General features: G+C 41.4%; 1 protein-coding gene across 7 annotated transcripts in view; it reads left to right on the top strand.

Moving 5' to 3' along the window:
- The window catches only part of PDE1C (phosphodiesterase 1C), a 306,148-nt gene that overhangs the window by 236,840 nt on the left and 53,995 nt on the right, over nt 1-15,313 (top strand). For all 7 annotated transcript variants that reach the window (XM_070424539.1, XM_070424538.1, XM_070424543.1 and 4 more), the window contains 6 exons: nt 1,005-1,133; nt 2,273-2,374; nt 2,943-3,063; nt 9,421-9,502; nt 11,317-11,437; nt 12,946-13,121. In XM_070424539.1, coding sequence (XP_070280640.1) covers nt 1,005-1,133; nt 2,273-2,374; nt 2,943-3,063; nt 9,421-9,502; nt 11,317-11,437; nt 12,946-13,121 — 731 coding nt within the window. The remainder of the gene's footprint in view (nt 1-1,004; nt 1,134-2,272; nt 2,375-2,942; nt 3,064-9,420; nt 9,503-11,316; nt 11,438-12,945; nt 13,122-15,313) is intronic.

Below are 15,313 nucleotides of genomic sequence, written 5' to 3'. Positions count from 1 at the left end.
ATGGCCCTACTGTCAGAGATCTCGCCTTCATCCCAACCCTGACTCTTAGCCACTTCGGGGCTCTGTGGAGTCACTTTATATCTCTGGGACTAAGCTTCCTTGATGAGAAACCAATAGGCTGTAATAATCTCAGATTTCATTAAATTAAGGATATAAAAATAGTATACAGTTCTGTGTTTGCTGTCATTCAATTGTGGAATGGTCTTTGAAAAAGTGACTAACAGTTATTATATAATCCTTATATTCTTTACTCTGTTTTCTATGTATGGCTTCTGTATCGTAACATTTAAGATCAGCCCTGGCTGGTTTGGCTCCGTGGATAGAGCATGGGCCCATGGACGGAAGGGTTCCAGGTTCGATTCCAGTCAAGGACATGTACCTCAGTTGGAGGTTCGATCTCTGGCCCCTGTTGGGGCATGTGCAGGAGGCAACCAGTCGATGTGTCTCTCTCACATCAATGTTTCTCTCTCTCTCTTTCCCCCTCCATCCACTCTCTAAAAATCAATGGAAAAATATACTCTGGTGAGGATTAACAAAAAATAAGCAATTTTAAGATAAAGCTACTACCAGAGGAACTTGCAAGCTGTACCTGCTAGGTGGTATGTGTTCAGAGAATTAGAGATAAAATAAATTCTTTTATTTAATAAAAACATTAAAGTTGTTCTAGAAAATATAAGGAAGTTTGACTTGACCCACATTTAAAAAAATTATCTTTGCTGCCACCAGCAAAAATCATGGAGGTTTGCTTATGAACAGTTTTCAGAGTTTTCTCAGATTGGGTGGCACCCATTTTACATTCACATATTGACATTAAAATACCCTACGTATATCAATTGATCATTTACAGTGTTCGTTTTAGCTTTTTTTTGTTGACATAAATGGCATCAGGGCGAAGATAATTGCTAAACACAGGGAAAAGAGATGGTGTATTCTAGCTTGAAAGAGTTAACCTGAAAAGTCTCAACTGTTTAACGTACCAGATTATTTTTTGGCTTTCTGTTCAGGTCCGACCCAGCTATTCTGTACAACGACAAGTCTGTATTGGAAAATCATCACTTAAGTGCAGTTTATCGCCTTCTGCAAGAGGATGAGGAAATGAATATTTTGATCAACCTCTCCAAGGATGACTGGAGGTAAGGATGAGACAGGGAGGCCAGGAAAGGAATGGTGAGGAGAGATGTACTAGTATGCTGCTTTGAAGAAATCCATTAACCCAAAGATAACTTACACTTAGTCTCCCGTTTCTTTGTAGGAAAGCAATTTTAATATCTGATAGATTTGTTTGGATAAATAAGTGCATTTGACCTTTTAGGATCTTTGTAGATGAACGTGTTACCATTTATTTACTGCATTTCAAAGTGGAATAACATGGCATTCCACTTTCAGCAGACCGGATAATCTGCTAATAAGCCAGTCCTCCTGCACACAACGGCTACAAACTATGATCAAATACAAACAAACAAACACAACCCCACTGACTTGAGAGTGCACAAACTTAGGAACATTTTGAAGGGGTATCAATATCTGGAGACTGTGACAGGATGAAGGGAGTGTGACATTTTTATGACTTCACTCTGAAGACAGTCTGTGTCAAGGCAACAGCACTAGTTGGCTAAAACTATATTTATACAAAGACTTTCACTGCGTTTCTGGCTAGAGAGACCAGGGAAGGAACAACCAGAGCTGCTATCGAGTGAGTTAAAACCCCAGAAAAGAGAGTCAAAAAATAAGGGGAAACTCAAATTCTGTGACCATCTAAATGGCATGCAAAGAACAGGAAAATGTGACTTATTTGCAGGGGAAAAGACAATCAATAGATGCAGTCTCTCAGATGAACTATTGTTGGAATGATCAGACTAGGACTTTTAAAGCAGTTCTTATATTTATGCTCAGTAAGGTAAAGGGAAATATGCATGTAATAAAGTACAGTAAAATTTAACCAGTGGAATGAAAATATAAACCAGAGCAAACACATTTTAGAACTGACAAATCAAATATTTAAATTGAAAAATTACTATACTGGCTTAGTAGCAAGTTGGAGAAGACAGAGGAAAGAATCAGTGAACTTGAAAACATCAATCAATATTATCCAGTTTGAAGATTAGGAGACAGGAGTAGCTTAGGGACCTGTGAGACAGTTTCAGGCTCAAGTTAGATTACAGATGTCCCAACTAATTAACAGATTTGGATGGGAAGTGGCAAAAAATAAACTAATTTTCACTTTCCATTTTTGACTTTCACCTTTTTTTCCTCCATGGGGTGTCCCTGAAAGGGAATTTCGGACCTTGGTAATTGAGATGGTGATGGCCACGGATATGTCCTGTCATTTCCAACAGATCAAGGCGATGAAAACTGCTCTGCAGCAGCCGGAAGCGTGAGTGTGTCTGTGTCACTTGTTTTTTTTATAGGTGTTTGAGCTGGAACTGGCCCATGTCGTTGCTTCTTTAAATTGTACCTCCTTCAGAGAACTTTGTTGAAAAGTCTCATAGTAACTGGGGATGTTCGGAGGAAAAAGCATGAGAATTGCATATATCACAGATTCTCATCAGGGTTGAACTATATAAAAGGGGCCATAATAATTTGTCCCAGTTAGAATTGAAAATATTTTTCCTGCAGGAAACCAAATTATCAAAGATCTACTCAATGCAGAGGTGACACACACAAGTCAGTGTGTGACTCTTGGAGTTTTGTCTCTTTGAATGAGCCAGTCATTGCAGAAATCATTTTGAGTCCGTTTTTGAAGTGTCCAGCTCAACACACATGGAGACCTAGCTGGTGGATATTCCAGTTGTAGGATGATGCCATGCTTTCCCCTCAGTTCAGCTGAAGTGGGGCTTGACACAAGAGAACGGGAGAGATTAAAAAATTAATGCTTTTTAAAGAAACTCTTATTAAGGTTCTGAGAGCTTGATCAGCATGTGCTTCGTTCTTTGGGTTTACAGGATTGAAAAGCCGAAAGCATTATCCCTGATGCTGCACACGGCAGACATTAGCCATCCTGCGAAGGCATGGGAGCTCCATCATCGCTGGACGATGTCACTGCTGGAGGAATTCTTCAGACAGGTACCTTGTGCTACCCCTCAGGGCTTTCATCATTGGATAGTTTCTGAATTTCAAATTTCAGCAATGCTATGAGATCACAGTAATTTTCTTGAGGAGGCAGAGTTTGCAGATTTTTTTTTTTTTTTGCCTCCTGGTCATGTGATATTTGAATCTTACTTACATTCTGACTCTCAAAACATTATGGTATTTCTATCCTATCCATTTCTATTTGAAAAGAGAAAAAGCAGTTTCTTGTGGCAGTATTTTGTAAAAATGTCATCAGAGGAGCCCTTTGGTTTATGTATTTTTCTAATAGGTCGACCAAATGTTGACCAGTTTGGCATTCTCCTGTGGGATTAAGATGTTAATCTTTTACTGTTATAATTGGTTGTGTTGTTTCTTTTGAGCTGGCAAACCACATTGTCAAATTCCAAAGCCCGGTGTGATAATTTGGGGTCAGGAAATCACTAGAAGCCACTGTTTAAATTATATTTATGGGTGTACATTGCTTTAAAAAATGTTTTTAAAGGTGCACAAAAGTAGAAGGATAGAAAGGAAAATAAATGTGTTGTACTGAGATTGATATCTTCTCGCCTGGCCAGCTTGGCTCAGTGGTTGAGTGTCGACCTATGAACCAGTAGGTCACAGTTGGGGCACATGCCCAGACTGTGGCCTCAATCCCTAATGTGGGGTGTGCAGGAGGCAGCCAATCAATGATTCTCTCTCATCATTGATGTTTCTATCTCTCTCTTCCTTCCTCTCTGAAATCAGTAAAAAATATTTTTTTAAAAAAGACTGATATCTTCTCAAGAAGATTTCCCATTAAAACATCTGCTTTGAGATGTGAGGTCCTGAGGTTGAAGGTGTTGATGTGAGAAACGTTCAGATCTCTAAGTCAAACTGACAACCATTGCCAAGAGCAAAATCTCCCATGCTCTGGAGAATGACAGTTTTGCAGTTTCCTTTATACATTTGGAATTAAGAAGGGAATGTAAGGAAGGTTACATGAAGGTGGGAGAAAGCAAGGCGAGGATTGGAATTACAGGATAGTTAACAAGGTTATGTGCTCTCTTGAGGGTGGTTGTGCTTCTGAGGAGTCTGAGAAGAGGTGTTAACCTAGATGCACAGAAACAATGGACAGGGCTTGCTTCAGGCAAAGATAAACCTTTTGCTAAAGAAGTTTCATGCCTGGGGTGTGACTGTCCACCATGACCTGCCCAGGTAGGAATTTATGATCAGATCACCTTGTGAGGTCACTCTCAGTTAGATTTATTATAGTACCCATTCTTTTTTTCACAAAGGCAGTATGTCATGTAGATTGTGGGACCTAAATTAGAGTTAATTCAAGTTAATGCTGTTAATTTAGTTAATTCTTACTAATTCAAGAAGGGAGATTCACATCATAGATTCAGAGGCAGCTGGTATTCCACAAAATATTACTTAACACTGGTCTCAACTTTGTCTCCTAAAGTAACAAGAGATATGCTCTTTTACTGGTTACTCAGATTTTTGGAAGGGAATTACTCTTATTCTTATGCTTCTAGTTTAAATGGAGAAATTGTAGAAGGCATCTAAGGGTTGTTCTTCTTCTGAACTTGTGCACAATATCTGGAAATGAAGTGGGACTAGAGCTAACAGCCTATTAAAGTCTAGAAGGCCTTTTATTGGAGTTTTTTTTTTATTCCAAATGGTTTGTGGCCTAGTCACTAACCAAATTATTCCTCTAGTTCTCAATGGTCTTATTTGTGATTTGGGTTTCTTGTTTTGGGGGGGGTAGGAGGAGTTGGTGGAACTTAAAGGAAGGTTAGACTAGATGTTTTCTTAGGGTCCTTCCAGCATTAAATGTTCTACATTTTCTTCATTTTGTCTATGGTGCATATCAACCCATAAGCATACACCCCTAAATTGTTATATAGATACAGTGGCAGGTACCTCATTCAGCATATAGCTGTTTCCTCTTGCAGTCACTGCTTGGCCTCACAGAGTAGTTCTCAAGGAGAACCTGATGGCATGGGAGGAACTAGAAAAGTACAGGTGTGGCTCTGTTGCATATATGAGAATGACTCTGCAAATTCATCTTAATCGAGGACTAATTTTGAGCCATTTTTCCAGAGGCTATTTTTCTAATATGAGTGAGAATATTTTCTCCAAACATCCACTTCCCTTATCGTATGCTTTCTTTGATGCTGCTTTTGCAATGCACCCCTATAGCTAATAGTATTTGATCTGCAGCCGAAGTTAGATCATAGCTAACGCATACAAGTTTGAGGTATTGATTTCTTTTTTTAATTGTGAGAGAGTGAATATGAGAAATTACTTAAATATTTGAACATTTTTACCCATAAAGGAAACCTTGTTTGCATATACATATGCTTGAATTAAATGAAAATTTGCTAGAGGCAATGTGAAAAGAGCCATATTGAATTTCTTGCCTATTGGGAATGGAATATTAGCTCCCTGCACAGAATGTTTTTTTTAGTAATTATGATTCAGTAAATTATTTTTATTGATTTAATATTTTACCCTAGATGTCATAAGCCATTGTAAGTAACCCACATAAGAGAAGTGTTGCCTTACTCTTAGCTGTAGATTTTAAATTGGACAGTTCAAATGGGAACTCTCAAAGGGACCTTAGAATCCTTGAAAAAATTACATTTGGAAGTTGAGTTATATTTCAAAATAAGGGCATAGCCTCAGTATTGATACTAGACCTTTTAGGCTTTGCTAAAGAATAAGTTACATCTTTAGTTTTTTTTTTCTTTTAATATATTTTTATTTATTTCAGAGAGGAAGGGACAGGGAAAGAGAGATAGAAACATCAATGATGAAAGAGAATCATTGATCGGCCGCCTCCTGCATGCCCCACCTACACAGGGGATTGAGCCCACAACTCGGGCATGTGCCCTGACCGGGAATCAAACTGTGATCTCCTGGTTCATAGATCGATGCTCAACCACTGAGCCATGCTGGCTGGGCACATCTTTAGTTTTATAACCCTATTTTACAAAATCCAAGCTACTGCCTCAGGGTGCTTTTCAATAAAATATTGACTTTAATGAAGTGTACATTTGCCTTTTTGAAAAATACATGTTGTTAAAGTCTTGAGGTTCATTTCTGCTGTATTGCTGTATACTTTTATATTTTGTAGATGTCCCCTGTAATTCTTTGAATTTCCTCTGTGTCTGAGAGTATTTTCTCATTTTTATTTCTCATTTCATATATTAGTGTTTTCCCTTTCTTCTCTATGAAGTTAGCTATTTGTTTCATTGTTGTTTTTAATTTTATAATGCCTTATTTGATGTTTCCATTTTTATTAATTCTTATATTCAATTTGAATTTATTTTGTTCTTTTGGTAAGTCCCTGAGTTGAGTACTTCATTCATTTCTTTGTGTTCTACCTCTTTAATATGAGAGCACACAAGGCTAGGTGTTTGTATTTTTTTTTTTTTATCATGAATCTCAGAGGTTCTGCTATGCACCGTGTTCACAATGATTCTTTCCTAAATATTCTGTAATTTCAGTTTAGATTTTATTTTTTACCCAAGTTGCTTCAGATAGAGGTGTTTGTCTATATAATTTTCCAGTGGTAGGTTCTTTTGCTTTCTAGCATTTGATCAAAGAACTTTTTCATTGTTTGGATTTTATTGTGAGATTTATTTGTCACATACAATCAATTTTTGTGAATATTCACGGGTCTTGAAAAATAGATTTATTTCTTGTGGAGGCTAGAAGTCAAAGAACACCAGGAACATATATAAATACCTTATTAATGATGTCATTTAGGTATTTTATATATCATAAAAAAATTGGTCTATCGTGGGTTGAAAATATTGACCTCCTTAGTAAAGAAAGAAGTGTATAAATAATTCCACAAAGACCAGTAGTTATATAGATATAAAATATTGTATCAATCAAGTTGGATTTACCCGTAGAAGTATATTTTTTCATATTATTTTCCACACTTTTTTTCCTCATTCATAAATGTGTCTGTCCTCCAAAGGGAATTCAATGACCACTATTTTAAAATGGGCTTTTAATAGTTGAGTGTACTCAGCTCAATTAAATCTCAAAGATGTATGTGTTATGTAGATGTGGGTGTGGGCAAGGTGATGGGATAAGCTGTTTAACATGCTCTTTTTCAGTAATAAAATTCAAACTAATGCTAGGGATAGGAGCATGGGGGAGGTAGAAGAGGGTAAAGGCGGGTAAATGGTGATGGAAGGAGACTCAGCTTGGGGTGGTGAACACGATACAATATACAGATGATGTATTATAGAATTGTATACCTGAAAGCTCTATACTTTTATTAACCAGTGTCACCCCAATAAATTCAACAAAATTTTTTTATAAAAGAACACAGCTTCTCACACTGAAAATAAAAATGCCCACCTCTTACTTGTCAAGTGGTTAGTATTCACCACCCCTTCTTCCAAACCACCCCCATTAAATGTACCAGCAAAACAACTTGTGTCCCTGCTTCGTAGAGAGAAGAGTGGGCTTTATTTGTGTCAGCTGAAGTATGCCACTCAACCACCTGCACAACTACAATGTATGTTATAAATATTCTTTCTGTTCATACTGCTCAAGCAGAAATAGCTCAGGAGTAAATAATATTTTTTCCAGTAGGAGTTTCTTTTTTTAAAATCTTTATTGTTGAAAATATTACATTATGTCCCCCTTTTTCCCCATTGACCTCTTCCCCATCCCCCCAGGCCTTCACTGTTCTATTGTCTGTGTCTATGGGTTATGCATATATGCATAAATAATTTTTATCATGCTACTTGAGAGAGAGAGAGCAGCCTTCAGCAAGGCATCCTGGGAAACAGGAGCATCGTCTCCCAGGAATGTCCACATGGGGGGAGAGGGGGTGCAGATGGAACTGAGCCACTTCAGGACTGTTCTGAGACCCTGGGATCTCTCCAGCACCCATGGTGACCCCGCTGTTCAGCTTCCTCATACCCCCATTCCTTTTCCTTCCGTTCAATAGATATGTGTGTGTGAACTAGCATTCTTTCTCTTTGGTAACCGCCTTGGAAAGAAAAGGCATTGTTTTGAACTAGGCCTAGTTTTTGAACCAGGTTGTTATTACTCTTCATTTATTATTAATTTATTGCTGATATTTATTATAATCACAGTGTATTTGATGTAACAAAGTTACTGAATGTTTCTCAAATTTTGACTTAAATATTATAGATACCCATTGGGAAATAATTATAGTTCTTTTTATTTACTTGCACACATTTTCTCATTTAATCCTCACCATCACCTGATGAGGTAGAGACTATTATTCCAAATTTTATGGGTTGAAAAACTGAAAGATAGAGAGAGAAGGTAAACTTTCTTTGATCACACAGCTAGTGGGAGGAAGGCCAGAGTCAAGCCCAAGGCAGTAGCCATTAACCCGAGCAGATTCTTTCATAATAAAATGGATGAACACAGCGTGGTCACCGTTGTTATGGTGACATGCTCCCTTTCCTCGGGTGTGTGACTGAAGAGATGAACTTCTGGTTCAGGATTTAAAAACCATCATCATTCCTTAGACTTTCCATGGCACCTGCTCATTACAGCGGTGCTTTTTGGTGGGACTGTGAATCATGTTTTATTATTACCTAATGCTACAAACACAAGCAATTATTTACTGCTCTGCTTACTCAGTCCACTTTTCATTACGGTCTGGGGCCTGTGGCTGAGAACCCAGAAGCACGCGCACCAGTTTTGTGTGGTTTTAGGTAGCAAAGGAGAGGAAATTCACATTAGCCAGTTGGAATTTTTCTTCTTTAAAAAATATATTTTTATTGATTTCAGAGAAGGGAGAGGGGGAGAGAGAAACATCAATGATGAGAGAGAATCATTGATTGGCTGCCTCCTGCACGCCTGCCACTGGGGATCGAGCCCAAAACCTGAGCATGTGCCCTGACTGGGAATCAAACTGTGACCTACCAGTTCACAGGTCGATGCTCATCCACTGAGCAGCACCTGCTGGACTGAATTTGTGTCTTGAACACTGCCCACAGCTGGGAGGGAGTCACTGGCTCAAGAAAGGCCTCAGGTGTCAACATAAGACAATTGGAAAACAGGTGGTGGCTTTGAGTGCCGTGTTGGCCCCAGGCCACAGGATGCTTCGCTTTCCGTGGTGCCCAGTGAGGCCTTCTGTGCCACAGTGGGCGCCTCTGCAGTGGGGGGGAAGGATGGAGCCCAGCAGCCTCCGATCTCTTGGTGTCTCTTATGCAGAGAAGCAAGCCCCATAAGGACTTGGTACCTAATGTAATGGTAATAATGAAAATAAAGGCCACTGGCCTTCGTGGCAGCTGAACTTGCATGAAATCTGGGTGGCGTGGCCTACTGCTCTTAATTAACCGTGGCCTCCTGTGATTCTAGGGGGACAGAGAAGCAGAGTTGGGGCTGCCTTTTTCTCCTCTGTGTGACCGGAAGTCGACCATGGTTGCTCAGTCGCAAGTAGGTACGTGTTTGCCAGGCTTTGGAGAGAAGGAAAGACCTGAGAGGGGTGTCCGGATGTGAGGGCAGAGGCTCCATTCTGCTGGGCTCTGCTCCTGGCTGCAGCTTGGTGGGTTGATGGAACTGCTCTCCCCACCCTTCTCCCCAAAATGGGCTGTTTCTTGGGAAGAGTAGATGGTGACATCGCTGTCTCCATCATTCCCTGCCAAGAGAAAAGGGGCCTCAACTTTCCAAGGTGATGAAGGAGTCAGTGGCAGGAAGCCCATTTTTCCTGCAGCCGTGGAAGTCTCATGCCACTTTCCTCAGGGATGTCTGCAGGACGCCCCACTCCTGCAGGACCCTGCTTCCGGGAATGGCTCTTTCTAATCCCCTCCCTCCCTCCCTCTCACCCTCCCTTCCTTCCTTCCTTCCTTCCTTCCTTCCTTCCTTCCTTCCTTCCTTCCTTCCTTCCTTTTCTTTCCTTCCTTCCTCTCTCCCTCCCTCCCTTCCTTCCTCCCTTCCTCCTCCTTCCCTCCCGTCCTTCCTTTCTTCTTCTTTCCTTCCTTTTTCCTTCCTCCCTTCCTTCCTCCCTTTCTTCCTTTCTTCCTTCCCGCCTTCCTAAAAACTTTTGAGCACCTTTTCTCTGTGGTAAGGATAACTTTTGCTTGCACTGCTACTAACCATAATGTATGTGCATTATAAAAATCCTTGGCTATGAGAGCCCCAGTGTCACTAAATTAAATGCCACAGTGCCCTCCAGCTGAAAAGAATCTGAAATCATTCAAAAAATAAATTCAATAAGGATTTGATTTTTTTCTACTTGTGTTTTGAGTACTCATTTTTTTTTTTTTTCATAATAATGTTTTAGGTTTAGGACACTGCTAGGCATTATAATAGATGTTAAAAAAACAAAGACAAATTATACATGGTACCTGCTCTCAAAGACATGGAACCAATATTTGGTGGTGGGCGAGATGTTATGAAAACAAAATCCATTAGAGTGTCACAGTGTTTAGGTAGTTTTGTACTTCATGTAATCAGGGGCAAAACAGAGTGTGCGAGCCGTTAGGCCCAGAAAGAGTTGTCAAGGGGTGACATTTGAGTTGGGTCCTAAGAGATAAGTAGGCAAATGGAGCTATGCAAAACAGGTGTGCTAGGGGCAGCTGGGAGGGCATTTCAGACAAGGGATGAGCATATACTAAGCAGGGAAATTTAAAACAGTCTAGGAAGACCAGGGAATTACAAACAGTTCCATATGGCTGGAGTAGTGGGTAGAGAATAGAATGAAGCGAGAGACATGTTGAGAGAGAAAATCAGGCCCAAATTATGGATCGTAGAAAGATAGCATGCGCTTTGTACTTCCCTGTCGGAAGTGAGGGCATATCTAAAGCATTTTAGGTAAAGCTTAAGCACATATACATTGATGGGCTAAATCTGGGGCCCTGCTTTGGGCTCCTCCTTGGTTTCTTTCCTTGTATTCTAGGGGTCATGTTTGTGTTCATTTAATGTCTCCTATAAACTGAAGGCAGGCAGGGTATGTCACACCCTTAGTCTTTTATGCAGGGCCTGTCACAGCATTTGTTGCATTGGGAATGTTGAATTCATATTTTTAAGCACTTGATTGGAACAATCTACTAAAAAAGTCAGGAAAATTCTGTGGGAGAAACTGCTGACTCAAGATATTCAAATCAAGGAATATATTAAGTGAATGAAACCCCGATCTGATCTGGGGCTCATGTGTAGGCAAGTTTAAGAGCTAGCACTCGTCAGTTTCGGGGGGAAGTACCGAAAGGCCCCCGCGAGAATGCAGTTTCCCTGGGCATCGCTGTCTCTCCGCAGGTTTTATCGATTTCATCGTGGAGCCCACCTTCACGGTGCTCACGGACATGACTGAAAAGATCGTGAATCCGCTAATTGAGGAGACCTCCCAAACAGGCGGGACAGGACAGCGGCGTTCAAGGTCAGTGGAGAAGCTCGAAGGCTGGGGTCAGGTTGGCCTGTCCCTGAGGGTAGAACTCTTCCTTTGGAAGGGATGGGGGTGTGTTTCAGAATGATGCTTGCCCTCCCTCCATCCTATAAGAGAGTTGTCTGCCTTTTCCTTTTCTCAGAGGAGTTGAAGTTATACTATTTGCACTCTCCGGGCTGGCCTGGAAGGGAGTGACCATGGTCTAAATGATGATTGGCAGGTGCCCAGTAGAGCATCTCTCTGCCGCTCATTCTCTCTCTTTGGTGCCTTTGCTCACGGCAGGTTTAAGCATCCTGATCCCCTTACTTATTAGCTGTGCATTCGAAGACAAGGTGCCTCAGTTTCCTCATCTGAGAAAATGTGGATTCTAATACTCAGAGGTTACAAGGAGGATTAACCGAGTGGTTCAATCTCTGTAAAGCCCTGATAACAAGGTCCAGCACAGAGGAAGCGCCAGCTACAATTGAGCTAACACTTAGCCTTTATTAGTAGTATTCCTACCCCTTCTCCTGTCCATGCAAAATCTTGGGCTTTGTTATGCAGGAGAAAGGGAAGAAATGGAATGAAAAGACAAAAGAGCAGAAAAGAGCAAGAGGAGGAGCCAACAGTGAGATGGGAAGGCAAGAAGAATGTTAGGACAGTGGGACCCTAGGGACACTCAAGGCGGATGGACCCAGCCAAGGCTGCAAACAAGGAGGACTGAAGGCCCCTGTCCGAGTCCCACAGCCCCACAGCTCTGCAGACACTGGGCTCAAATGTACTCTGCTTACGTAGTCAGCCTCGGGAGTCATCCAGTGGGTTGGCATTCATGCCAGTCACTGCTTAGGCGCCTGGGAGTGTGTGATACTTTTCTTTAAAGTTACCCAGAAGGATGGCACTTTCTAAGTTTGCGAAGTATCTCATGTTTAAAGCATAAAGTAATATTGATATAAAAAAAAAGGCCTCTTGCATGACTGCTCTCCTCCTTCCCCCAGGAACATGAGGAAATCACCTTGCCCTGGCCTCGGGGATCCAGCGATCAGAGGCACCCAGGTGCAGGGGGAGGCATGGCTGGGGAGAAATAGGACTAAGTGGCTGAGTGACTTGGAATAGTGGTCAGTGAGGAAGCAGGTGGATAAACTGTGGAACCAAGTTGAAGTTCAAGTTCAAACTACTTGGTTGCAGAAAATCGAGGACAGAAAGATCACATAGGGGATTCTAGTCATGTTGATAAAGAGGATACCGATCAAGAACAACAGCAAAACATAGGGACTGTCGCTACTCAGGAGGCTGAAATATTGATTTTCTTTTTCTGCTGAAAATACGGAATTTCCCATCTGTCACAAGTGGAAAATGAGAATTACAAACCTCAGGACCCAGGAATTTCACAGCAATAACTTGATGATTGCTAACCACTCCTCGTTTGAGCCTGTTCACGGCCATACATTTCCCAAACACCGAACCCTCCTCTTCTGATCCATCTTGCCTAATTCATTTCTTGTGTGTGATTTCCCCCCCTCCAGTTTGAACAGCCTCAGTTCAGCAGATGCAAAGCGATCCGGTTCCAAGAGCGCAGGCTCAGAAGGAAGCGCCCCAGTCAACAATTCCGTCATCCCTGTCGAGTACAAGAGTTTTAAAGCCACTTGGACTGAGGTCGTGCACATCAATCGGGAGCGGTGGAGGGCCAAGGTGCCCAAAGGTAACCTTCTATTGGGGAATCTTCCAGGAGGTTGGTCCAAACCACCCAGCACCCACTCATACACAAGTCTTGCCAACCCTCATTTATAGGTGTCGCAAAGGAAATGGAAACTCAGGATAGAGATTCAAGTGGCTGAATGTTAGCATTTACCCTTTTTTAAAATTTTATTTTTCAATTACAGTTGACATTAAATATTATTTTATATTAGTTTCAGGTGGACAGCATAGTGGTTAGACATTTATATAACTTACAGAGTGATCCCTCAATAGGTCTAGTATCCGCCTGGCTCCACACATGGTTACAATATTATTGACTCTGTTCCTTATGCTAACTTTACATCCCCATAATACCAATTTGTGAAAAAGTATCCACCCTCTTTTGATCCTCATTTCATTTAAAACTCTATGCATGATAGGATGACGCAGACCTCCAGGCCTCTCTATAGCATGACCTTGACTGTCATGCCAAGTTCTGTGCCAAAGGTGCAGAGATGAGCAATAGACATCCTTATCATCGAAGCTCCTGGGGGGGGGGGGGGGGGGGGAGGAGAGGACATCACTATAGCGTTTCTTTCAAAGGAAGAAAGGGAGTTTAATGAAGGCCTGTGCTCATCACCCACACCCACCAGCCCTGAGCGACCCTCACTGTAGGCAAGGAGGGTTTCACCCCCAAACACAACATGCCATACTTTCACCCACCCAGTGTCTACACAGCAGGGGAGAAGAGTGGAGGGGTTGCACTGAGCATGTGCTGGCCATCCCGGTTCCTTGTACATGGGGGAGCTGCTTCCAGGGAGGGAGAGAAGAGACCTCACTTGGAGTTGGAGTTATTCCAAGGACAACTACTGTGACTTACTCACAAAACCCTACCCAGGTGGCTGCTCATTTCAGGCGGGGCAATAGGTTTATATTTACGGCACTTTTAAGGCACCATTGGGCCCTTATCAATTCAGGACAAATGTTGCACCCTGAGCTCTGGAAGGAGCCCGTGCCTCTTCCATATTTTACCAATAGCCTCTCACAGTCCATTCAGAGGCTCGACATTTAAATCCTCCCCGTTGGCAGGCGTTGCAAGCAGTGACGGTCACCACTGCGTCGTCTCCAAGGAAGCACGCACTTATAATCAATTACACTCATTACACTTCAAAACCCGGTTCCTGACAACACGCAGTGGGAAGAGATGCTTCAGAGTCATTTGTTTGCAATCATCTGGCTTACTAAAATTACCTCCCGAAATGAATCACCTGGGGGAGCATTGGGCCGCTTCTTTACCAGGGGAAACCGGCCCTGTGAAAAGGACAGGTACATGAACAGCTAATAATTTTTAAATCTATTAGGTATGCAGATAGAGATATGCTTAAGCTATTTTGGAAGCATGAAAGGACTTGTCCCTAATCCTTCTCTGGGTATTTGGAAGGCATCGGTAGCCAGGCCTTGCAGGACGCCTGGACTGGAGCCTGGAAGAAGGCATTGTATTTAGAAATAGGGAACAGAATTTAAGTTCTAGTAATAAATCAAGTCCTAATATAATGATTATAATACAGTAATTATGTCTTCTTCAGCTGAAATAAGAACAGTTGCCTAACTTGACAAGCCTATTTTATTAAAAGAAATTAATTTGATTTAATATTATAAACACATGCAGTTAATTCCTAGTGTTTATGGAGAGACTCCTGTCCTAAGTACGATTTAATGTTTGCCAGTACTGTTAGTCCAGGTCTTAGTATTTGACTTGAAACCGTTAGGATGAAAACATATCGAATCAAAGTCACTTTGATGTGAGCTCAGATAACAGCAACAAAATATTTTTACTGATGTCAGTAACTGCTGCACAATGCTTAGTAAATAAGTAAAAAGAAGAAGAAGAACAAAGAAATAGGGAACAGAGATAAAAGGGATGAGCCCAGGTTATGTATATTTCATGGGAGGATCATTTGGCCATCAAAGCAACTCCAGTTAGTGGGATTAGGGCAATTTGAATCCCCACTCGCCTTGTACTCTTTGGCAAATGCAGGTAGATTCTTTAAGAAAATTCCATTTGGGGCAGGGGTGGGGAACATCTGGCCCGTGGGCCATGTAAAGCCCTCAACATCATTTGGTCTGGCCCTGCCAAGGCATTAGGGGTGAGTTAATTAAATGTTTGACCAAATAGAGCAGGCTAATTTTTAAGTTGATAATTTTTTTATGGCCCGT

The sequence above is a fragment of the Myotis yumanensis genome, unplaced genomic scaffold (genome assembly GCF_028538775.1).
Source record: "Myotis yumanensis isolate MYYU_CA2020_CCGP unplaced genomic scaffold, mMyoYum1.0.hap1 SCAF_9, whole genome shotgun sequence".
In the NCBI taxonomy this organism is placed as follows: domain Eukaryota; kingdom Metazoa; phylum Chordata; class Mammalia; order Chiroptera; family Vespertilionidae; genus Myotis; species Myotis yumanensis.
The sequence above is the reverse complement of the archived record's forward strand: the minus strand, read 5'-3'. Positions and strand labels throughout refer to the sequence as shown.